This window comes from Coregonus clupeaformis, unplaced genomic scaffold (genome assembly GCF_020615455.1).
Source record: "Coregonus clupeaformis isolate EN_2021a unplaced genomic scaffold, ASM2061545v1 scaf0533, whole genome shotgun sequence".
NCBI lineage: Eukaryota > Metazoa > Chordata > Actinopteri > Salmoniformes > Salmonidae > Coregonus > Coregonus clupeaformis.
The window spans coordinates 28105-52896 of NW_025533988.1; the positions used below are offsets into that span (position 1 = coordinate 28105).

Below are 24792 nucleotides of genomic sequence, written 5' to 3' on the forward strand. Positions count from 1 at the left end.
TCAAGTGGAGACAACCGTGAATGAGAAGAACAACAAGAAGCAACAAGACCAACACCGCAGTGTACATTTCAGCAAGCCCATAGCCCAGGTACAGTTCGTGTCCATGTCGGAAGACTCCAGGGAGGCACGCTCATCATATTGGTGGCGGGTTGCAGTCAATACCAAACTGCTCCGAAGGAGGATACGTCAGTTAGAGCCGTCAATATCTAGATGTCTAGACGAAAATCACCGGGACCGCATGAGGAACTATATACGGGTTAGGCTCGAGAGCGATTGTCACTGAGCGCTCCTCTGGGGAAACCTTATCTGGGCACAGCAAACTCTGCCCAGTCGATCACTGTGACAACAACTCGCTCTGCGCTCTCATCAAACCCACCTCGGATAACCCAAGCAGGCCTTCCTATACACTCCTACATCGCCACCAGTAATCTACACCAGGATCACACACCGAATCGACTAACGCAATGGCCTCGTGGTACAACTGTCTCCTGTTGAAGAACAGGACCCTGACAGATCACGAGAAGGAAACCCTGGACCGTGTCAATGTGAAATCCCTCAGCAGTGATGGAGTCAATGCAATGATAGGACCCAAGGACAGTCCCTTCACAAGACCCATGTACCTAGAGTTGACACACTACCACCATCTCGACTCTCTGTTAGCCATGCTTGCGAGCTACGTCGACCCGTCAGTGAAAAGCTTGTCTGACTACCCCGTGAGACACGTGCAATTTGCAGCACCGCAGCAACTCCTAGTCCAACCTTCACAAGACTCAAAGTAAATAAGATGACAGGGGCAACAGTCATCGTTGGAAACAACCAACACCACAAGATTTCCTGGACCCTGGATCTAGCACCAGCTGAGGCCGATCACTAATACCAACCCCAGTTCCATACCCTCCTCAGCTCGAGACTACATGAGCAGCAGAACCGTCAACCCTTACAATTCGCAGTCCAGCTTCATGTAAGGACCTCCATCCATCGTCTCTGTAATCTCCACCTCTGTCTGAGCTGAGAACCGAGGGGATTGGTAGCGCTAGACCTTACCCAGACCGTTTGGTATGGCTATAGTAGTGATATTTTCATAGAACCCAGAGTATGTTGAGCGTTGTGCACGGTGTTGTGCGTTGTGTTTACAGCCCCAGTCCCCGGTGTCAAGATCTGCATCGCCCGAAACACAAAGCTGTCTACAAGACCCGGAGCTTCAGAAGGAATGCATAACAATCTTGACACTGTCCCTCATGGATAGACCCTAGGTCTCCTTACAATGTAAAATCAGTTGTGTAGCTTAACAAATGTTGTCCCTATTGTGCCTTTGTTACTTGGTTGTTGGCGATGAACATTACGTGTCCCACTAGTGGACTACCCTCCCGTGTGCATTTCAACCTGAAATATATATGTGATTTTTGTGGTGTAAATGTGAGTAAATGACAGTGAATAAATGACAAGGAACAAATCGTCTTAGCCTCTGGTGTATCCTTTATTGACACAGGTTCATCACTTCAACATAACAATACTATGCATAGGAACATAGACAACATTCACAGGTGTAGGTAGGGATGATATGAAAGCGTACATGAGCTGGGTACATATTACCGACTCACGCCACTTCTTTATTCCAACCGGACAAGCGTGGCAGATAGAATAGTGGTAGACTGTGTAAAGACCTTCACTATAGGGCTATGCGTGCAGTGTGTACGGACATATATATTTACATGCGAATGGCACACATTAATACATCTCACACCACACTACATTACCCATATATACACACACACACGGATCCCATAGACGCTACAGTATAATAATCATAGAACCGAGTCATTAGGTGTCGAACAGCATACATGATGTCTCACGAGGCGAATATCGATACACACAGACCTAAACCCAGACCGATTACCAAGAAACGGTGCTTGGGGCACAACGATCACAACCTCTCTACCGAGACAGCCCAATCCTCCATGACATCCCAATGCAATGCCCTGTGTGACGTGCTAAACGAGTGCTCAAATCACGAAACTCGTCCACGACGCAGACGCAGACGCAGACGCAGAGGCGGAAGCAGACGCAGACGCAGAGGCGGAAGCAGACGCAGACGCAGACGCAGACGCGGACGTTACCTGGTACCGGGCGAGGATGAAGTGGAGACAACCGTGAATGAGAAGAACAACAAGAAGCAACAAGACCAACACCGCAGGGTACAGTTCAGCAAGCCCATAGCCCAGGTACCGGGCGAGGATGAAGTGGAGACAACCGTGAATGAGAAGAACAACAAGAAGCAACAAGACCAACACCGCAGTGTACATTTCAGCAAGCCCATAGCCCAGGTACCGGGCGAGGATGAAGTGGAGACAACCGTGAATGAGAAGAACAACAAGAAGCAACAAGACCAACACCGCAGTGTACAGTTCAGCAAGCCCATAGCCCAGGTACCGGGCGAGGATGAAGTGGAGACAACCGTGAATGAGAAGAACAACAAGAAGCAACAAGACCAACACCGCAGTGTACATTTCAGCAAGCCCATAGCCCAGGTACCGGGCGAGGGATGAAGTGGAGACAACCGTGAATGAGAAGAACAACAAGAAGCAACAAGACCAACACCGCAGTGTACATTTCAGCAAGCCCATAGCCCAGGTACCGGGCGAGGATGAAGTGGAGACAACCGTGAATGAGAAGAACAACAAGAAGCAACAAGACCAACATCGCAGGGTACAGTTCAGCAACCCAATAGCCCAGGTACAGTTTGTGTCCATGTCGGAAGACTCCAGGGAGGCACGCTCATCATATTGGACGCGGGTTGCAGTTAATGCCAAACAGTTCCAAATGAGGTTACTTCAGGTAGAGCCGTCAATATGTAGATGTCTAGACGAAAATCACCGGGACCGCATGAGGAACTATATACGGGTTAGGCTCGAGAGCGATTGTCACTGAGCGCTCCTCTTGGGAAACCTTATCTGGGCACAGCAAACTCTGCCCAGTCGATCACTGTGACATCAACTCGCTCTGCGCTCTCATCAAACCCACCTCGGATAACCCAAGCAGGCCTCCTATACACTCCTACATCGCCACCAGTAATCTACACCAGGATCACCCACCGAATCGACTACCGCAATGGCCTCGTGGTACAACTGTCTCCTGTTGAAGAACAGGACCCTGACAGATCACGAGAAGGAAACCCTGGACCGTGTCAATGTGGAATCCCTCAGCCATGACGGAGCACCAGCTGAGGCCGATCACTAATACCAACCCCAGTTCCCCGTACAGCATGTTGTATGTCAATGACACCGAATAAACGTAAACAACTAAACATGTCATTGAACACGTCTGTGTCTCTCATTTCATTGGTTATGTTTATTTATCCTTTAGATCTGTCTCTCCGTTATTGCTATCATATCCGAACTAGCATATTCATTACACTTGTATCAGATCATTGCAGCCGCTATTGCCTGTGCATGAATAGGTAAGGACACTATAGGAACGCTATGGGGAGACGATGAGAATGCACACACAAGCACACTTAGATAAACGTGCTCACGATCATTGCAAGGCTCAGTGAAGCCTAATCTAGGTTCCATTCAACTGTCCAAGGACAGCGTGTTAGAAAAGCTATTAGTTAAGCATCGTTGCAGCCGCTATTGCCTATGCCTGAATAGGTAAAGACACTGTAGGAACGCTAGGGGGAGACAATGCGAATGCGCACACACACAAGCACACCTAGGTAAATGTGCTCATGATCATTGCAAGGCTCAGTGAAGCCTAATCTAGGTTCCACTCAACTGTCCAAGGACAGCGTGTTAGAAAAGCTATTAGTTATTAGAAAGCACAGTCCACAAGCCGGTGAAGCCCCTCTGGCGGTTATGCGTTGTGTTTGCATGTGTTTTCGTTCACCCTGTATGTTGTATGACCACTAGATGTCGGCATTGTACCGCTGTAAAATGATAGGTCTTTGATAACCCTCCCGTTGTCCTGTCCGGGTCAAAAAGACCCAGGCTACGTGTTAGAGTGAATGGCTTTGTAACCCCTAGCGTTGCCCTGTCTTGTCCGGGGTCAAAACGACCCAGGCTACGTGTCAGTGCCTATGTGTTATAGGGAGTGGCTGTATATCCTGTGCCGCTGTCCTGTCCTGTCCTGTCCTGTCCTGTCCTGTCCTGTCCTGTCCTTTCTTGTCCGAGGTCAAAAAGACCCAGGCTACGTGTCAGTGCCTATGTGTTAGAGCGAGTGGCTGTATATCTCCTCCCGCTGTCCTGTCGGGTCAAACAAAAATAAAAAAAATAAAAATAAAAAGACCCAGGCTACGTGTCAGTGCCTATGTGTTAGAGCGAGTGGCTGTATGACCCCTAGCGTTGTCCTCTCGTGTCCTGGCTGGGGTGAAAACGACCCAGGCTACGTGTTAGAGTGTTAGAGCGAGTGTGTGCTGTGCTGTGAACGGGACCCTTGCAAATGAAATTAAATCAACTTTTTATTGGTCACATTGTAGGTACAGACATTACAGTGAAATTTTTAACTTGGTAAAAGAATCTGGTGATTTCCTTGTAATATTGTAGGTGTGTGTGTGTCACTAGTCGAGGACAATGCTGGAAACCCAAGATAACCATTTCCTCGACAAGTGAATATATGTCATCTGCTCTTCGGCTTGCTGACAATTGAACTCTCTCCGCACGTGTTTCATTCTGACAGTCTGTCAACTTGTAGACTTGCGGTACAACATTTTGGGTTTTCGTGAAATCACAAGGTATGCCTAGGCTCGCAGGGATCCCCATCATGGCGTGTTGTTTGGGGCCAACAGAAAAGCCTTGAAATATCCAGGCGACTGTCTTCATCAGAAGTGTCTGTTCCTCATCTGAGAGATCTGTCATGTGGACACCGCTACACACGGATGAGATGTCGCATGGCATTTGCCGATATTTTGTCCGATAATATGTCAACAAATGGTCTCGGACGTGGCTGTGACGAACGTCCATGTCCCACATGTCGTAGTACAAAGCACAAGTACAAGACTCGCTGTCGTCGAACCCGGTCAACGTTGCAGCACAGGGACACCATCCCACAGCTTGACGGTGTATCTTCTGCACATGGTGGTCCCGGTGTGTCACCATGATGTGTGACACTGCACCGTGGTAAAACCACAAGAGCAGAGCCTGTCCTACGACCCGAACGAGCCACAGCTCATACCTCAACAGACTATATTTGGGTTCGACAAATAGTCTCACCTCCAGTTTGTTGTTGGGCATGACCGAGAGGCTTTTCACCGTGTAGCCGAGAAGTATGGGTATGTTGTTCACTACTCGATTGAACGCAGAATAGATGTCGTTGAAGTTGATGGTGCTCAGATTCAGTCGAGTCGACCCTCCGACGATGCCCAGACCGATCACGGTGGCGACGACGGTGGTGGTGGTGGTGGTGGTATTGTCGGTAGTAGTAGTTACGTGACTGGAGTCCGACGTGTGTATGTCAAACACTGCAGTGATGCAGTGAGAATCGCCCTTTGCGTTTTCTGTGTTCTGGAAAGTCGACATAGCTTCGATGGATGGATGTTGTTTGTCTGTGAGACACGAACCTGTTATATTGTGGATTCAATGACCACTCCCATAAAAATAATAAATTATATTATATTCATTTATTTATTTATTTTCGGGGGTTAATGTTAGAGCCTAGGTGTTAGCGCGAGTGGCTCGCTGTATATCTCCTCCCGCTGTCCTGTCCTGTCCTGTCCTGTCCTGTCCGGGTCAAAAGGACCCAGGCTACGTGTTAGAGCCTAGGTGTTAGAGCGAGTGGCTGTATATCTCCTCTTGCTGTCCTGACCGGGTCAAAAAGACCCAGGCTACGTGTTAGAGCCTATGTGTTTGAGCTAGTGGCTGTATATCCCCTCCCGCTGTCCTGACCGGGTCAAAAAAGACCCAGGCTACGTGTCAGTGCCTATGTGTTTGAGCTAGTGGCTGTATAACCCCTAGCGTTGTCCTGTCCTGTCCTGTCCTGTCCGGGTCAAAAGGACCCAGGCTACGTGTTAGAGCCTAGGTGTTAGAGCGAGTGGCTGTATATCCCCTCCCGCTGTCCTGACCGGGTCAAAAAGACCCAGGCTACGTGTTAGAGCCTAGGTGTTAGAGCAACTCGCTCTATGTCTCCACCTGCTGTCCTGACCGGGTCAAAACGACCCAGGCTACATGTCAGAGTGTTAGAGCGAGTTGCTGTATAACCCCTAGCGTTGTCCTGTCCTGTCCTGTCCTGTCCTGTCTGGGTCAAAACGACCCAGGCTACACGTTAGAGGCATAAGCTCTGAGCCAGAGGTACTAGGTAAGCCGTAAACAAACACCAAAACCAACACCAACACCAATAACAACTACTACTACTACTACTACTACTACTACTACTACTACTACTACTACTACTACTACTACTACTACTACTACTACTACTACTAATATTGCCTCCGTGGCATGTCCGGACACGTGCCGAAGAGAGAGGTCTTGGGGACTTCCCCAGCCTGGGTGCCGAAGCTATTATGAGTGCTGTGCGATTCACGGCCAAACAGGTCCTAGAACAGATATTTTCCAATGACTCTGACTGCGATGAGGAAGCGGACGAGGAAGCGTCCGAAGAAGAAGACGGGGAGGAATACAACCCAGAGGACGAGGAGACCACAGAGGACGGCACGACGACGACGACTACGACGCCGCAGCCGCCCGACGCCGCCCGATGACGAGGGACGATGTCCAAGTAGAAGAAGGTCAAGGCGTAGAAGACGAACGAGACGATGACGACGGCGGCGGCGCGACGACCAACAAGAAGAAGAAGAACAAGGGGAAGAACAAGGGGAAGGTGAAAGTGAGCGAGGAGAGCGAGGAGACCTCCGCCGCTTCGCAGCCGCAGCAGCCGCCGCCGCCGCAGCATCAGCCCCAGAACACAACACGATATCCCTCGAGTGGAAAGAGAGACATTCGTGTCGAGAAACGGCCAAATCCAATGGTGCTCGGTGCCCCTGTGACAACAATCGGGCGTCGGAGGGAAGCGGCAGCGGCAAATAGTAACAGGGCAGTTGCTGAGGTGCCGGAGGACATGAGGCCCGGGCCTACTAGGCAGGCCGTAGGCCAAGCCCGCGACATCCTCTCCACGTTTCGCTTGTTTTTCACACCCGAGATAGAAGACATCATCCTGGAGATGACCAATCTGGAGGGCGTTGAAATACGGAGCCCGAGGCGACGGCGACGACGACGACGACGACCACCGCCACTACGCCGACGACCACGAAAACCACGAAAACCACGAAGACCGTGACCGCGGCGGCGGCGGCGGCCGCTGGAAAGCGATGGACTCCACAGACCTGAGAGCCTACGTAGGGCTGCTCATCCTAGCCGGCGTGTACAGGTCCCGAGGCGAAGCGGCCTCTAGTCTCTGGGACGCCGAGAGCGGAAGGACCATTTTCCGCGCAACCATGCCGCTCAAAGTCTTTCACGCTTACTCGAGACTCCTTCGCTTCGACGACCGTCAGACCAGAGCCGAGAGACGCGCAGCAGGCGGCGGTGACAAACTTGCGGCCGTGAGAGAGGTCTGGGACAAGTGGGTCGAGAGGCTGCCGCTCCTCTACAACCCCGGGCCCGACGTGACGGTGGACGAGCAACTGGTCCCTTTCAGAGGTGTGCCGGGGCCAACAACACCGTACAAGAGCACAACAACAACACTGAACACAACACTGAACACAACACAACACAACACAACACGCTAAAGCTAATCTCTTGTCTTTCCTCTCCTCTCTCTCTCTCTCTCTGTCTCTCTCTCTCGCTCTCGCTCTCTCTCTCCTCCAGGCCGATGTCCTTTCCGCCAGTATATCCCAAGCAAGCCGGCCAAATACGGCATCAAGACATGGGTGGCCTGCGACTCCAAATCCAGCTACGCCTGGAAGATGCAGGTCTACACCGGCAAGGCCACATGCGGAGGCCCCGAGAAGAACCAGGGGATGAGGGTCGTGCTCGATTTGACGCAGGGACTCAGGGGTCACAACGTCACCTGCGACAATTTCTTCACCTCATACGAGCTCGCGCGCCAGCTCCTGACCAGGAACGTCACCGTGGTCGGCACAGTCAGAAAGAACAAGCCAGAGCTCCCGCAGGCGCTGCTCGCCTCAAAGGACAGGCTCCTCTTCTCCTCCAAGTTCGCCTTCACGTCCACCACCGCTCTAGTGTCCTACCTGGCAAAGAAAAACAAGAACGTCTTACTCCTGAGCACGCTGCACACCGAGGCTCACGTTAGCGCGTCGCCAGGACAAGAAGCCGGCCATCGTCCTAGACTACAACAGCAACAAGGGAGGTGTGGACAACCTAGACAAGGTGATTGGAACCTACAGCTGCAGGAGGATGACCCGCGCTGGCCCCTGGTCATCTTCCACAGCATCCTTGACGTGTCCTCTTACAACGCTTTTGTCATATGGCAGAGCTCAACCCCACTTGGATGCCTGGCAAGCGAAACAAGAGGAGGGTGTTCCTCGAGCAGCTGGGAAAGGCACTAGTGACTCCGTTCATACAAAGAAGGGCCCGTCTCCCTCTGCACCGAAGCCTCTGCGGCGCTCGTCAAAGCTGTTCAGAGGGCTACGTATCGTGATCAGCCCCGGCGAGATCACGCCCCGCAGCACCGGACCACGCAGCACCACCGGCCCAAGCACCCAACCCCGCACAACCCAGTAAGAGGAAGAGGTGTCAGGTCTGCCCCACAAAGAAGGACTGTAAAACACACACGGTGTGCACCAGGTGTAACAAATACATCTGCAAAGGCTGCTCGCACCCATACTGTCCCACATGTTCCAACTGGGCCTTTAGTGAGAGGGGGACAGTTCGACCCGGAGGGCACGGCGTGTGTACAGAATACCAGGACAACGGGAGGGTTAACTTGCCCGCATACATTATGGATGGGGAGATATATGAGAAACTAAAAGGCTGGAAAGTGAAGGCGACCACGCCAATCAAGAGGAGGATGTGGCCAGGAACAGACATTGTAGACGGGACGAGATTTTGCAAGGTGAAGTTCACAGACAATGTGCAATCCTTGCCATATTCGACCAAATTTAACACTGTCGAGGGATTTGAATATTTTCGTGTAATCCATGACAATCAAGTGAAGGTATGTAGACTATTTATTCAGCCGGGGCACATACTTAAGGAATGTCCAGATTTCACATGCCATAAATGTAGTGAACAGGGGCATTGTGGCAGAGAATGTTTGAACATAGGTAATGTGTGCAAAATGTGTGACAGACCCAAAGTTAGATGTAGCTGTAATAAGGGAAAAGATCACTTACTTTTGCAAACAATGGACCTCACTTCTGAGGAGGATGAGGGGAGTGTGCCTATGGAGAGAGAGGAAGAGAGTGACATGGAGAGTGTGACTGCAGAGACAGTGGCAGAAACGTTTAAAGAGCCTGTAATGTCTTCTGGCAAAACACGAGATTCAGTTTTAGTCTCTGCTGCTGACAAGGTGGAACAGCAGCACATGATGGGTGAAATACATACACAGGTAGAGATGGTGCAAGGTGCATCTCAGGTGCCTGAGCCAGTTTCAAGCGTGTGTAAAAAGTACACCAAAGAGCGAGCTGGGTCCACTGAAGTCACTGGCACTGTTAAAGAGCACTTTTCAAAAGGCTTCCCCGCCGCTCCCCCCAAAAATCCAAATCAGGAGAAGGATGATGAAATAGATAGTGAGGATCCTCAGTTGTTTGCAAAAAATAAGAGTTCATTGTCGAAAACTAGGGAAATGATGGGATTTGGGAAAAAGAAAAAGTAGGTTTTGAAAGGACTTGTTTTGCTCTGATTATACTTCTGCACATATTAATAATGATTACAGTCGCATCCCTAAACGGTAACAGTTTGAGAAACATTAGCAAATTAGAGCAGGTTTTAGTGTCTGTTAAGGCAGGCATGTTTTGTTTTCAAGAGACCAATTGGACAGACTCCAAAATACAGGAGATTAAGAGTAAATGGTCTGATTTAATTTTTTTGTAGTCATGGAAGTGATAAAACATGTGGTGTGGCTATTTTGATAAAAAACGATGTGGTTCAAAATGTAAAACAAATATATGCTGACAATGACGGCAGACTTATTGTAATTTAATTTGAAGTTCAAAATGTAGTTTTTCATTTAATTAATGTTTATGCTTCAAACATTGAATCTGAAAGGAGATAAATGTTTCACAACTTAAAAACACTGTGCTCAGAAAACTGTATACTGATAGGAGACTAATGTGAGGTGTAGTAGAATGGATGCCGCTAGTTGTGCTAGATTCAAATATGACTCTTCTAGAAATGCATTATGGAAACGTATTAATGAGGAGAATCTAGTAGATATATGGAGGGCTGAAAATCCAAACAGAAGAGTGTTTTCTAGAAGGCAGGTGGTGCTAAAGGAATTAAAACAAAGCAGAATTGATTTATGTCTAGCAAAACAAGAATTGGTGCAGTATGTTAATAAGATGTCATATAACTTTACAGCATATAGTGATCACGCAGTAATGTCATTTCAAATGGGTTATGGTGTGGAGAGGAGAGGGGGAGGTGTCTGGTGTTTAAATGCCAGTCTGTTAAAGGAGGAAGGATATAGAAATGCAATTGTTGAATGTATTAATGATGAAATGTCTAATGTACTGTTAAAAGAGAATGTGTGTTTATGGTGGGAGGAAGTGAAAGTAAAAGTAAAAAACAGGAGTATTAGGTATGCTAAAAATCATAACCGTTTAGATAAGCAGAAAGAAACAATGCTTAGAAATAGGATGTTGCATGAATTTGAAAAGGCTGATCCAGACTATGATGTTGTGAACTATTTCAAGATCCATGCAGAGCTGGGTCGTTATGAAAAAAAGAAATGTTTGGGTGCTATTGTTAGGATGTCACGGTTTCGGCCGAGGCTGCCTCTCTTCCTTGCTCGGGCAGGCTTCGGCGTTCGTCGTCTCCGGAATACTAGCTGCCACCGTTGTATGTTTCTATGTTCGTTTGGTTTTGTCTGGATTATGTACACCTGTTGTCGTTTAGCGTCATTAGTGTCCTATAAGTTCTCGTTGTGTTTGTCAGGTGTTGTGTGTGATTGTTTTCGCTGTCGTGTTGGTGCGCTACTATTTACAGTGCGCTATTGTAGCTTGCCTCCTTTGTGTAGGAGAGTATTTTTTCGCACATGTTTAGTGCGCCCCTTTTGTTTACGCCTGTGTGCGCATTTTCTCGCCTCCGGGCTGTTGGATCGTGTTTTGAGTGTGCATTACTAAAGTCTTTTGGACTTATCTTCTGCGTCCTGCGCCTGATTCCCACACCACACCCCACCTACAGCACCGCTGACAGAATCACACACCATTCAGAATGGAATCAGCAGGAGCCGCAGCAGCACAGGAGACTTTGGAGGATCGGGTCCGGGAGCAGAATGACCAGATCCTTCGGATCGGGACCGCCCTGCAGGATGTTATTAACACACTTCAACGCTGGGAGACCCGAGGACACCCCCAACTCCACCTCCCCTGCCATCACCATCAGCCAGTCAGCCCATTCCCGCTCCGGAACCCAGGGAAATTCGACTCTCGCTCCCGAGGGCCTACGATGGGACCGCTGCCGGGTGTCAGGGCTTCCTTCTCCAGGTGGAGCTATACCTGGCCACCGTGCACCCGGCGCCCTCGGGACACGAGAGCGTGTCCGCCCTCATCTCCTGCCTTACCGGCAAGGCGTTGGAATGGGCCAACGCCGAGTGGAGGAGGATAGACGCTACCACCATCACATACGTTGAGTTCTCCCGCCGCTTCAGGGCGGTGTTTGACAATCCACCGGAGGGGAAAGCGGCGGGGGAGCGTCTGTTCTGCCTCCGGCAGGGGAGGAGGAGCACCCAGGAGTTCGCGTTAGAATTCCGTACTCTAGCGGCGGATGCAGGGTGGAATGAGCGGGCCCTCATCGATCACTACCGCTTTAGTCTACGAGAGGACGTCCGTCGGGAGCTGGCCTGTAGGGACACCAGTCTCTCTTTCGACCAGTTAGTCGACATGTCCATCAGGCTGGACACCCCTGCTGGCTACCCGCGGACGTTCCGAGGGGTCCGTCCATTTCACCCTCCAGCGCCTCCCGAGCCGAGGCCCATGGAGCTTGGGGCGCTGGCGCTAGAGAGGAGGGGTCGGAGTACGAGGGGGCCCGTCTCCTGCACCAACTGTGGCCGTGGAGGACACACCGCGGCTAGGTGCTGGGGATGGCCTCCTAGGGGAGAAGACGACAGGCCCCGCACTGGGGAGTCCTTCCAGGTGTGTAGGCATCCCCACTCACCCAGAGCTCTCTGTTGCGCACTTCTGTATACCTGTGCGTTTTCCACAGGTAGCACCTCATTCCCAGCATAAGGCGCTGGTAGATTCAGGCGCGGCTGGGAATTTTGTTGATAGGAAATTTTGTTTAGAATTAGGGATTCCCCTTCTTCCTGTTGACGTCCCATTCATGCCCTAGATAGCTGTCCGTTGGGATCGGGCTTGATCAGGGAGGTCACGGCGCCACTTAGGATGTGTGCGCAGGGGGGTCATCAGGAGATGATCCAGCTATTTCTGATCGACTCGCCTGCGTATCCGGTGGTGCTGGGCATGCCCTGGTTGAGTATCCATAACCCGTCTATTTCGTGGCAGGAGAGGGCTCTGATGGAGTGGTCTGCCCAGTGTGTGGGTCGATGTTTAGGCGTTTCCGTAGGGGCTACCTCGGTGGAGAGTCCAAACCAGGTGCCCGCATTGCACGTTCCCCCTGAGTATGAGGATTTGGCTATTGTGTTCAGTAAGTCGAGGGCGACGCAGTTGCCTCCCCATAGGCAGGGAGATTGTGCGATGGAGCTGCGCTCCCACGGAGCCATGTGTATCCTCTGTCTCAGGAGGAGAAGAGAGCTATGGAGACTTACATAGACGAATGTATGAGACAAGGATACATACGGCCATCCACTTCCCCTGCGTCCCTCGAGTTTCTTTTTGTGAAGAAAAAAGGATGGAGGGTTACGCCCGTGCATTGATTACCGTAGTCTCAATCAGATCACGGTGAAGTACAGTTATCCACTTCCTCTGATTGCGACCATGACGGAGTCATTGTACGGCGCGTTTTTTCACTAAATTAGATCTCAGGAGCGCGTACAACTTGGTGCGCATTAGGGAGGGCGATGAATGGAAGACAGCCTTTAGTACCACCTCGGGCCATTACGAGTATCTTGTCATGCCATACGGGTTGATGAACGCTCCTTCAGTTTTCCAATCATTCGTGGATGAGATATTCAGGGACATGCAGGGGCAGGGGTGGTCGTGGTACATAGATGACATTCTCGTGTACTCGTCTACCCGGAGTCGAGCATGTGGCTCTGGTGCGCCGAGTGTTGAGGAGGCTGTTGGAGCACGACCTGTATGTCAAGGCAGAGAAGTGTCTGTTTTTCCAGGAGTCGATCTCCTTTTTGGGTTATCAGTTGTCTGCGTCAGGGGTGAAGATGGAGGTTGACCGGGTGTCAGCCGTGCGTAATTGGCAAACGCCAACCACTGTGAAGGAGGTGCAGCAGTTTTTGGGGTTTGCGAATTACTACCGGAGGTTTATCCGTGGTTTTGGACAGGTGGCAGCTCCCATAACGTCTCTTTTGAAGGGGGGTCCGGTGCGTTTGCAGTGGTCAGCCGAGGCGGACAGGGCTTTTGGAAGGCTGAAGGACCTGTTTACCTCGGCTCCGGTGCTGGCGCATCCGGATCCCTCTTTACCATTTCAGGTAGAGGTGGACGCGTCAGAGGCCGGTATAGAGCCGTGCTTTCGCAAACGGTCCGGCACGCCACCTAAACTCCGCCCCTGTGCTATTTATTCCAAAAAGCTCAGTCCGGCGGAGCGAAATTATGACGTAGGGGACAGGGAGCTGTTAGCCGTGGTACAGGCCCTAAAGGTGTAGAGGCACTGGCTTGAGGGGGCTCAACACCCTTTCCTCATTTTGACTGACCACCGTAACCTGGAGTACATCCGGGCAGCTAGGAGACTGAACCCTCGCCAGGCGCGGTGGAATATGTTTTTGACCCGGTTCGTATTTAAGATCACGTACATCCCTGGGTCACAGAACGGTAAGGCAGACGCACTGTCTCAGCGGTATGACACGGAGGAGAGGTCCGTGGAGCCCACTCCCATACTGCCGGAGTCTTGTCTGGTGGCACCGGTAGTGTGGGAGGTCGATGCTGAACTCGAGTGGGCGTTGCGCACCGACCCTAGTCCACCTCAATGCCCGGAGGGTCGGACGTACGTTCCGCTCGAGGTTCGGGATCGATTGATCTATTGGGCTCACACGTCACCCTCCTCTGGACATCCTGGTATAGGCCGGACAGTGCACTGCCTTAGTGCTAAGTACTGGTGACCCACGTTGGCGAGGGATGTGAGGGTTTATGTCTCCTCCTGCTCGGTGTGCGCCCAGTGTAAGGCGCCTAGACATCTTCCTAGGGGTAAGTTACTACCCCTGCCCGTTCCACAACGACCATGGTCTCACCTCTCGGTGGACTTCATCACTGACCTTCCTCCCTCACAGGGGAATACTACTATACTGGTCGTTTGTGGACCGGTTCTCTAAGGCCTGTCGTTTGCTCCCTATGCCGGGCCTTCCTACCGCCCTACAGACCGCGAAGCTCTATTCACCCATGTTTTCCGGCACTACGGGTACCCGAGGATATTGTGTCTGATCGAGGTCCCCAATTCACCTCCAGAGTCTGGAGAGCCTTTATGGAGCGGTTGGGGGTCTCGGTGAGCCTCACCTCGGGTTACCATCCGGAGAGTAATGGGCAGGTGGAACGTGTGAACCAGGATGTGGGTAGGTTTCTTAGATCATACTGCCAGGACCGGCCGGAGGAGTGGGCACGGTACGTTCCCTGGGCAGAAATGGCCCAGAATTCCCTACGCCATTCCTCCACTAACCTAACCCCTTTCCAATGTGTGTTAGGTTACCAGCCGGTTCTGGCACCTTGGCAGCAGAGCCAGATCGAGGCTCCTGCGGTGGATGAGTGGGTGCGGCGCTCGGAGGAGATGTGGAACGCTGCACACGTCCACCTGCAGCGGGCCCTCCGTCGTCAAAAGGCGCGCGCCGATCTCCACCGCAGTGAGGACCGGTGTACGCACCTGGTGATCGAGTCTGGCTCTCTACCAGAAACCTGCCCCTCCGCCTGCCCTGTCGGAAACTGGGTCGGCGGTTTGTGGGGCTGTTTAAAGTCCTGAGAAGATTGAACGAGGTGTGTTACAGATTACAACTACCTATTGAGTATAAAAGTATTAACCCCTCGTTCCATGTGTCTCTTCTCAGGCCGGTGGTAGCTGGCCCACTCCAGGAAAATGAGATCAAGAAGACTCCTCCGCCCCCATTGGACATCGAGGGGGCACCGGCGTACTCCGTGCGGTCCATCTTGGATTCGAGACGTCGGATGGGGGTCTCCAATATCTGGTGGAGTGGGAGGGTACGGCCCGGAGGAACGGTGCTGGGTGCCGAGGAGAGACATTTTGGACCCGTCTCTCCTGACAGAATTCCACCGTAGTCACCCGAGACGCGCCCTGCTCCGCGTCCTCCTGGTCGTCCCGAGGCCGGAGTCGGCGCACATCTGGAGCCGCGCGTCAAGGGGGGTACTGTCACGGTTTCGGCCGAGGCTGCCTCTCTTCCTTGCTCGGGCAGGCTTCGGCGTTCGTCGTCTCCGGAATACTAGCTGCCACCGTTGTATGTTTCTATGTTCGTTTGGTTTTGTCTGGATTATGTACACCTGTTGTCGTTTAGCGTCATTAGTGTCCTATAAGTTCTCGTTGTGTTTGTCAGGTGTTGTGTGTGATTGTTTTCGCTGTCGTGTTGGTGCGCTACTATTTACAGTGCGCTATTGTAGCTTGCCTCCTTTGTGTAGGAGAGTATTTTTCGCACATGTTTAGTGCGCCCTTTTGTTTACGCCTGTGTGCGCATTTTCTCGCCTCCGGGCTGTTGGATCGTGTTTTGAGTGTGCATTACTAAAGTCTTTTGGACTTATCTTCTGCGTCCTGCGTCTGATTCCCACACCACACCCACCTACAGCACCCGCTGACATAGGAGTAGTGGACAGTACGCTTTGAAGGGAGAGAAATGTACATCCTTTTTTGGGGCCTTGAAAAAAGAAAACAACCAGAGTTACATTGTAGAGTTGGAAGATGAAAAAGGTGTAAAGGTAAACGATTTTGTTGAGATCTTAGACAAAAAGAATGATGTAGATAAAGTGTGTGTTGTAAAAGTGTTGGATACAATTAGTGCCAAAGTATTTCAGGCAGATTGAATGATGAGTGTTAACAATTGCTTCCTTGATTTCCATAATCAAAATCTCTTCATCACACAAGGCAATAAAAGTACTGGTTTGGATGGTTTAACAAATGAGTTCTATAAAGTCTTTGTAGATATTTTGGGACCCATTTTAGTGAAGGTGTATTATTATATGGAAGAGAATAAGGAAATCTCTGAGTCTATGTCAACTGGTATGTTAACGATCTTATTCAAAAATAGGGGCAGTAGATTAAAGTTAGAAAATTATAGGCCTATTAGTCTTCTAAATTCGGATTATAAGATATTGACAAAAGTGATTGGGAGTATTATTGCATCAACACAAGCCTACGGAATACCTGGAAGAGATGTTGCTAATAAAAATAAAAATGAAGGTGGTATAGTATTAAGTTTGGATTTTCAATGCTTTTGATAGAGTGGAGCATAGCTTTCTATTACAGACTATGGAGAGGTTTGGTTTTGGGCCAAAGTTTGTATCTTGGATCAACCTGTTGTATAGCGGGGTGTTACGTATTTTTCTTTCTCCCCATTTTCCTTTGTAGTGTGTTTGTGTGTTCTGGGCATTACAGGTGTGCTGAGTTGCGGCTGACGATGGTGGGCGTGGCTTCGGTCCGGAGTCCTGGCAGCTGTAGCTGATTGACGAGAGTATACTTGTTTGCCATGTGAGCTCAAAGAAGAGGGGAGAGGACACTTGTTATTTGGCTGTGTTAATGTATCTTTGTTTGTGTTCCAGCCTGTCCTCCTGATGTACTCCCCCCTACCTAGGTCCTGGAGAAGGGAAAGGTAGATCTGCCCATGGGTGTACATTCACACGTAGATAACCCATTGTTTTACACACTAGGTTAGCCGGGCGGGTGTCACCCCTGTATTTTTGGTAAACAGGTAGGAAAGTGGGTTAGGGTTAGAGTGTGATAGGAAGGTTTAGGTGTGTAGAAGAGGGACCTTTTGTTTATTTTCATTAATTGGACCCCGTTCCCAAATATTCCCTTCTCTTACCTTCCCTGGTTTATTTGATTGATTTGTTGTTTCTTTATGGGTGTTGTTTATTTTGTTTAAGTACATTACTAAACGTCCCCCGAGGGCTAACCTTGAGATCTGGTTGTTGTCTGGTTATTTTAGTTCATTACACCCCACATTTCTCCCACCTTCATCTAGTTTACCTTGTGTGCGCAGGCCCAGGCATTTACGTCTCCTCCTCAGACGAACTACACCCGAGGCTAAAAGTTGTGTCAAATGTAACGGAGTGTTAACAGATACTTTCCCTGTAGAGAGGTCAGTAAGGCAGGGCTGTCCTTTGTCAGCTCTGTTGTACAGTGTTTCTACAGAACCGTTAGCTACATAAATAAATAGTAATAAAGAGGTAAGGGGTGTCGGAATCCCAGGTGGTGGTGTCAGTGTTGTACATCAGTACGCTGATGACACTACTTGCACTGTGAAGGATATAGGAAGAATTGGAACCATTAGGAGAATCATAGATATGGTAAGGCATCGGGTGCTAAAGTTAATATAGAGAAGACTGAAATAATGTTTGTTGGGGATATCAATGCAAATAAGTGTGAGATTCCATTCAAGATAGCAAAGGATTTTATTAAAGTGCTGGGAGTAAACATTGGTGTAAAGGAGAAAGAGGCAAAATATATAACTTGGACTGGGATCCTTAATAAAGTCAAGCTAACGTTGAATTTCTGGAAATATAGAAAACTAAAGTTACAAGGTAAAGTAATTGTTGCAAATGCTTTGGTAATATCTAAATTTGTGTATGTTTTGGGAGTCCTGGACATGCCCGAGTGGGTGCTAAATGAATTGAATAATGTGGTGTCTAATTTTATATGGGATGGTCAAGGAGTTAGAATATCTCAGAAAACATTGACAGCTGACTATGTGAATGGAGGTTTAAAACTTGTAGATTTAGATGTCAAAAGAAAAGCAATTAGGATAAAAACAGTAAATAAATATTTGTATGACAGTGAAGATTATGGCTGGAAACACTTCTTTAAAGTCTACTTAGAGGAGAGTGGTGGATGTGAAGATAATGGTTTATTGATGGGGCTTAAAAGGAAAATGTTTGAAAAGGTACCAGATTTTTATAAAGAGGTGCTAAATGCATTGGCATTCATAAAGTATTTATGAGTGCAGGTCTACGACAAATAAAATATTATACATATGAGGTAATTTCAGGGTTTTTACCTGACGAAGCTATTTTTGACAATCAATGAATGGGATGAAGAGGTGGGAAGGGGAACAGTGAATAATCATGTATGACAAGATAAAGAATAGTATACCAAGCGCATGGGTTGATTTAATAAATAGTGAAGTTGAAAGAGAAGATTTATTTGTATTTTCTAATTTGTTCATTGGTAGCAGTAAGAATAAAAAACATTTATCTATTATACCAGTGAAAAGATTGTATAGAATAATGGTAGGAACATTTTCTAGAAGGCAGGCTGCTGAGAAATTTTGGAAAGTAGATTTTCCGGAATTGGATGAAAAAAAGATATTGGAAAATTTAAATATAAAATATAATAGTAAGGAGTGTGAAAATAATGATTTTAAATTAAGACATAATAGAATATTTACAAAGGTGGTGTTACATCAAATTAATTGTGAAATAAAAAGGGAATGTGACATATGTGGATGTTTCCCAGAAAGTCTATTGCATTTTTTTTTATAGAATGTGAGGAATTAAAATATGTTTTGTAGAAATTGGGGGGGTGATTTCTTGAAAAAGTACAGTGGGGAGAACAAGTATTTGATACACTGCTGATTTTGCAGGTTTTCCTACTTACAAAGCATGTAGAGGTCTGTAATTTTTATCATAGGTACACTTCAACTGTGAGAAACGGAATCTAAAACAAAAATCCAGAAAATCACATTGTATGATTTTTAAGTAATTAATTTGCATTTTATTGCATGACATAAGTATTTGATCACCTACCAACCAGTAAAAATTCCGGCTCTCACAGACCTGTTAGTTTTTCTTTAAGAAGCCCTCCTGTTCTCCACTCATTACCTGTATTAACTGCACCTGTTTGAACTTGTTACCTGTATAAAAGACACCTGTAAACACACTCAATCAAACAGACTCCAACCTCTCCACAATGGCCAAGACCAGAGAGCTGTGTAAGGACATCAGGGATAAAATTGTAGACCTCACCAAGCTGCTTGCCTATTGTCCTGTAGCCCATCCCAGCCTTGTGCAGAAGGCAACAACTGTTGGCGCAATTATTGGAAGAAGTTCAAGATGACGGTCAATCACCATCGGTCTGGGGCTCCATGCAAGTTCTCACCTTGTGGGGCATCAAGGATCATGAGGAAGGTGAGGGATCAGCCCAGAACTACAGGGCAGGACCTGGTCAATGACCTGAAGAGAGCTGGGACCACAGTCTCAAAGAAAACCATTAGTAACACACTACGCCGTCATGGATTAAAATCCTGCAGCGCACGCAAGGTCCCCCTGCTCAAGCCAGCGCATGTCCAGGCCCGTCTGAAGTTTGGATCATCCAGATGGTCTTTGGCAGAGGAGGAATGGGAGAAGGTCATGTGGTCTGATGAGACAAAAATAGAGCTTTTTGGTCTAAACTCCACTCGCCGTGTTTGGAGGAAGAAGAAGGATGAGTACAACCCTAAGAACACCATCCCAACCATGAAGCATGGAGGTGGAAACATCATTCTTTGGGGATGCTCTCTGGTCTTGGCCATTGTGGAGAGGTTGGAGTCTGTTTGATTGAGTGTGTGGACAGGTGTCTTTTATACAGGTAACGAGTTCAAACTGGTGCAGTTAATACAGGTAATGACTGGAGAACAGGAGGGCTTCTTAAAGAAAAACTAACAGGTCTGTGAGAGCCGGAATTCTTACTGGTTGGTAGATGATCAAATACTTACGTCATGCAAATTAATTACTTAAAAATCATACAATGTGATTTTCTGGATTTTTCTCTCGCAGTTGAAGTGTACCTATGATAAAAATTACAGACCTCTACATGCTTTGTAAGTAGGAAAACCTGCAAAATCGGCAGTGTATCAAATACTTGTTCTCCCCACTGTATATGCCTGATCTCGTCTGATCTCGGAAGCTAAACTTAGTCGGGCTTGGTTGGGAGACTACTTGGGAATAGCAGGTGCTGTAAGCTTTTTGCCCAGTGGATTACACTCTTGCAAAGACAGGAATGATATAATGTCCATTTAATATGGAATGGTTATTCCAGTTCCTCAAAGATTTTAGAGTGACATTTTTTTTTAATAGCCTATCCAACTCTTATTATATTTTTTACGGCCATACCATCCTGAATATTCCCGATCTCGTAAGCTCAGCAGGGTCGGGCCTGTTAAGTACTTGGATGGGAGACTGTTTGGGAATACCAGGTTGTGTAAACTTTTTCCCATTGGATTATACTTTTTCCCATTGGATATAATGTCCATTTACGTTGGAATTGCTATTCTAGTTCCGCAATGTTTTTTGAGTTATATGAAGTTGAAATAGCCTATCCAACTCTGGAGGCGTGTGGAATGGTGACGGGGTGCAGATTCAAGGGGGATCAGAAGTATGAGATAACGATGTCGCATATCCATGGGAAGGAGCGACTGATGGATGGACTGAAAATCAAATAGTGTACGGTAATGGCGAGGGACATTTCATCGGATGAGCTGGTGGTGTCCTTCATGAATTTACCTGTGTATATTAGTTACAATGGCCAAATTGGAAGGATGGGGTGTGATGGCGGTTTCTGTGATTAATAGATTATGGCCGGGAACAGAGATCGCCGATGGCACAAGATTCTGCAAGGTCCGGTTCACAGACGTGGTGCGCTCACTACCATATTCTACAAGGTTCGAGACGTTGGAGGGGTCTGAGTACTTTCGTGTGTTACACGACAGGCAAGTTAAAGTGTGCCGAATTTGTATTCAGTCTGGCCACGTAGTCCGGGACTGTCCTGATTTTTTGTGCCGGGGTACAAGGGCATTATGCGAGAGAGTGCGTCGCGAGACAGGAAAGACCATGAAATGGCTGTGGGGAGAGGGGCATTCACTGTATGTGTACTGGGTCAACAGATGGTGAAGACTTGGAACAATAGGAGGATGAGGTGGTAGAAGAGAGTGTGGAGGAGTTGGAGGAGGGGGACATGATGGAGGACGGGGAAAAAAGGAGGCCAGGATGGTGAAGGAGGAGGAGGTGGGGAATCTACTGTGGCAGATGGGGATGGAATCGGGTCTAGCATGGACGTAGAGTTCTTGAATGGCGTCTTCACGGATGGAAAGGAGCCTGAGGGTGGAGGAGGAGGTGTGCCGGCCACGGAGCCTTCTGAAGGTGAGAGAGGTGATGATCATGAAGGGTTTACAGTGGGGGAAAAAAGTATTTAGTCAGCCACCAATTGTGCAAGTTCTCCCACTTAAAAAGATGAGAGAGGCCTGTAATTTTCATCATAGGTACACGTCAACTATGACAGACAAATAAAATAAAAAAATCCAGAATCACATTGTAGGATTTTTTATGAATTTATTTGCAAATTATGGTGGAAAATAAGTATTTGGTCACCTACAAACAAGCAAGATTTCTGGCTCTCACAGACCTGTAACTTCTTCTTTAAGAGGCTCCTCTGTCCTCCACTCGTTACCTGTATTAATGGTACCTGTTTGAACTTGTTATCAGTATAAAATACACCTGTCCACAACCTCAAACAGTCACATTCCAAACTCCACTATGGCCAAGACCAAAGAGCTGTCAAAGGACACCAGAAACAAAATTGTAGACCTGCACCAGGCTGGGAAGACTGAATCTGCAATAGGTAAGCAGCTTGGTTTGAAGAAATCAACTGTGGGAGCAATTATTAGGAAATGGAAGACATACAAGACCACTGATAATCTCCCTCGATCTGGGGCTCCACGCAAGATCTCACCCCGTGGGGTCAAAATGAGCACAAGAACGGTGAGCAAAAATCCCAGAACCACACGGGGGGACCTAGTGAATGACCTGCAGAGAGCTGGGACCAAAGTAACAAAGCCTACCATCAGTAACACACTACGCCGCCATGGACTCAAATCCTGCAGTGAGAGACGTGTCCCCCTGCTTAAGCCAGTACATGTCCAGGCCCGTCTGAAGTTTGCTAGAGTGCATTTGGATGATCCAGAAGAGGATTGGGAGAATGTCATATGGTCAGATGAAACCAAAATATAACTTTTTGGTAAAAACTCAACTCGTCGTGTTTGGAGGACAAAGAATGCTGAGTTGCATCCAAAGAACACCATACCTACTGTGAAGCATGGGGGTGGAAACATCATGCTTTGGGGCTGTTTTTCTGCAAAGGGACCAGGACGACTGATCCGTGTAAAGGAAATAATGAATGGGGCCATGTATCGTGAGATTTTGAGTGAAAACCTCCTTCCATCAGCAAGGGCATTGAAGATGAAACGTGGCTGGGTCTTTCAGCATGACAATGATCCCAAACACACCGCCCGGGCACCCGAGAGTGGCTTCGTAAGAAGCATTTCAAGGTCCTGGAGTGGCCTAGCCAGTCTCCAGATCTCAACCCCATAGAAAATCTTTGGAGGGAGTTGAATGTCCATGTTGCCCAGCGACAGCCCCAAAACATCACTGCTCTAGAGGAAATCTGCATGGAGGAATGGGCCAAAATACCAGCAACAGTGTGTGAAAACCTTGTGAAGACTTACAGAAAACATTTGACCTGTGTCATTGCCAACAAAGAGTATATAACAAAGTATTGAGAAACCAAATAAATTCATTAAAAATCCTACAATGTGATTTTCTGGATTTTTTTCTCATTTTGTCTGTCATAGTTGACATGTACCTATGATGAAAATTACAGGCCTCTCTCATCTTTTTAAGTGGGAGAACTTGCACAATTGGTGGCTGACTAAATACTTTTTTCCCCACTGAATATATATATATATATATATATATATTATTTTTTTTTTTTGAGGTGAGAGCATTGGAAATGCTTTTGGCGGTTGACCTGCTTCTGTTTTGTGGGTGGCACTGTTTGCTGTTTTAGATGGATGGGTCCTGGCCTCTCGGGGGCCTAGGGATCCGGGGGGACGGGGTTGGTATGCCGATCACTGTGATGACAGCCCAACTTTGGATGGGGAGGGGCTTTAGCGCGGGGAATAGTGGAGAAAAATTGGAGGGTTACTTAGTAGCAATGCAAATATCATGGAACAGCTATATGGACATTCAATCACTATGGTATTTTTTTTTGCTAAATTTACAATCATATACACTGCTCAAAAAAATAAAGGGAACACTTAAACAACAATGTAACTCCAAGTCAATCACACTTCTGTGAAATCAAACTGTCCACTTAGGAAGCAACACTGATTGACAATAAATTTCACATGCTGTTGTGCAAATGGAATAGACAACAGGTGGATATTATAGGCAATTAGCAAGACACCCCCAATAAAGGACTGGTTTTGCAGGTGGTGACCACAGACCACTTCTCAGTTCCTATGCTTCCTGGCTGATGTTTTGGTCACTTTTGAATGCTGGCGGTGCTTTCACTCTAGTGGTAGCATGAGACGGAGTCTACAACCCACACAAGTGGCTCAAGTAGTGCAGCTCATCCAGGATGGCACATCAATGCGAGCTGTGGCAAGAAGGTTTGCTGTGTCTGTCAGCGTAGTGTCCAGAGCATGGAGGCGCTACCAGGAGACAGGCTAGTACATCAGGAGACGTGGAGGAGGCCGTAGGAGGGCAACAACCCCGCAGCAGGACTGCTACCTCCGCCTTTGTTTAAGGAGGAGCAGGAGGAGCACTGCCAGAGCCCTGCAAAATGACCTCCAGCAGGCCACAAATGTGTCTGCTCAAACGGTCAGAAACAGACTCCATGAGGGTGGTATGAGGGCCCGACGTCCACAGGTGGGGGTTGTGCTTACAGCCCAACACCGTGCAGGAAGTTTGGCATTTGCCAGAGAACACCAAGATTGGCAAATTCGCCACTGGAGCCCTGTGCTCTTCACAGATGAAAGCAGGTTCACACTGAGCACATGTGACAGTCTGGAGACGCAGTGGAAAACGTTCTGCTGCCTGCAACATCCTCCAGCATGACCGGTTTGGCGGTGGGTCAGTCATGGTGTGGGGTGGCATTTCTTTGGGGGGCCGCACAGCCCTCCATGTGCTCGCCAGAGGTAGCCTGACTGCCATTAGGTACCGAGATGAGATCCTCAGACCCCTTGTGAGACCATATGCTGGTGCGGTTGGCCCTGGGTTCCTCCTAATGCAAGACAATGCTAGACCTCATGTGGCTGGAGTGTGTCAGCAGTTCCTGCAAGAGGAAGGCATTGATGCTATGGACGTTCCCCAGACCTGAATCCAATTGAGCACATCTGGGACATCATGTCTTGCTCCATCCACCAACGCCACGTTGCACCACAGACTGTCCAGGAGTTGGTGGATGCTTTAGTCCAGGTCTGGGAGGAGATCCCTCAGGAGACCATCCGCCACCTCATCAGGAGCATGCCCAGGCGTTGTAGGGAGGTCATACAGGCACGTGGAGGCCACACACACTACTGAGCCTCATTTTG

General features: G+C 48.4%; 1 protein-coding gene across 1 annotated transcript; it reads left to right on the plus strand.

The window, feature by feature from the left end:
- The first annotated feature begins 6690 nt into the window (after positions 1–6690).
- LOC123485025 lies at positions 6691–8672 on the plus strand. Its single transcript, XM_045215852.1, has 4 exons — positions 6691–7055; positions 7168–7628; positions 7797–8298; positions 8423–8672. The coding sequence occupies exons 1-4, from the start codon at positions 6691–6693 to the stop codon at positions 8670–8672; spliced, it is 1578 nt and encodes a 525-aa protein (XP_045071787.1).
- Positions 8673–24792: the final 16120 nt, after the last annotated feature.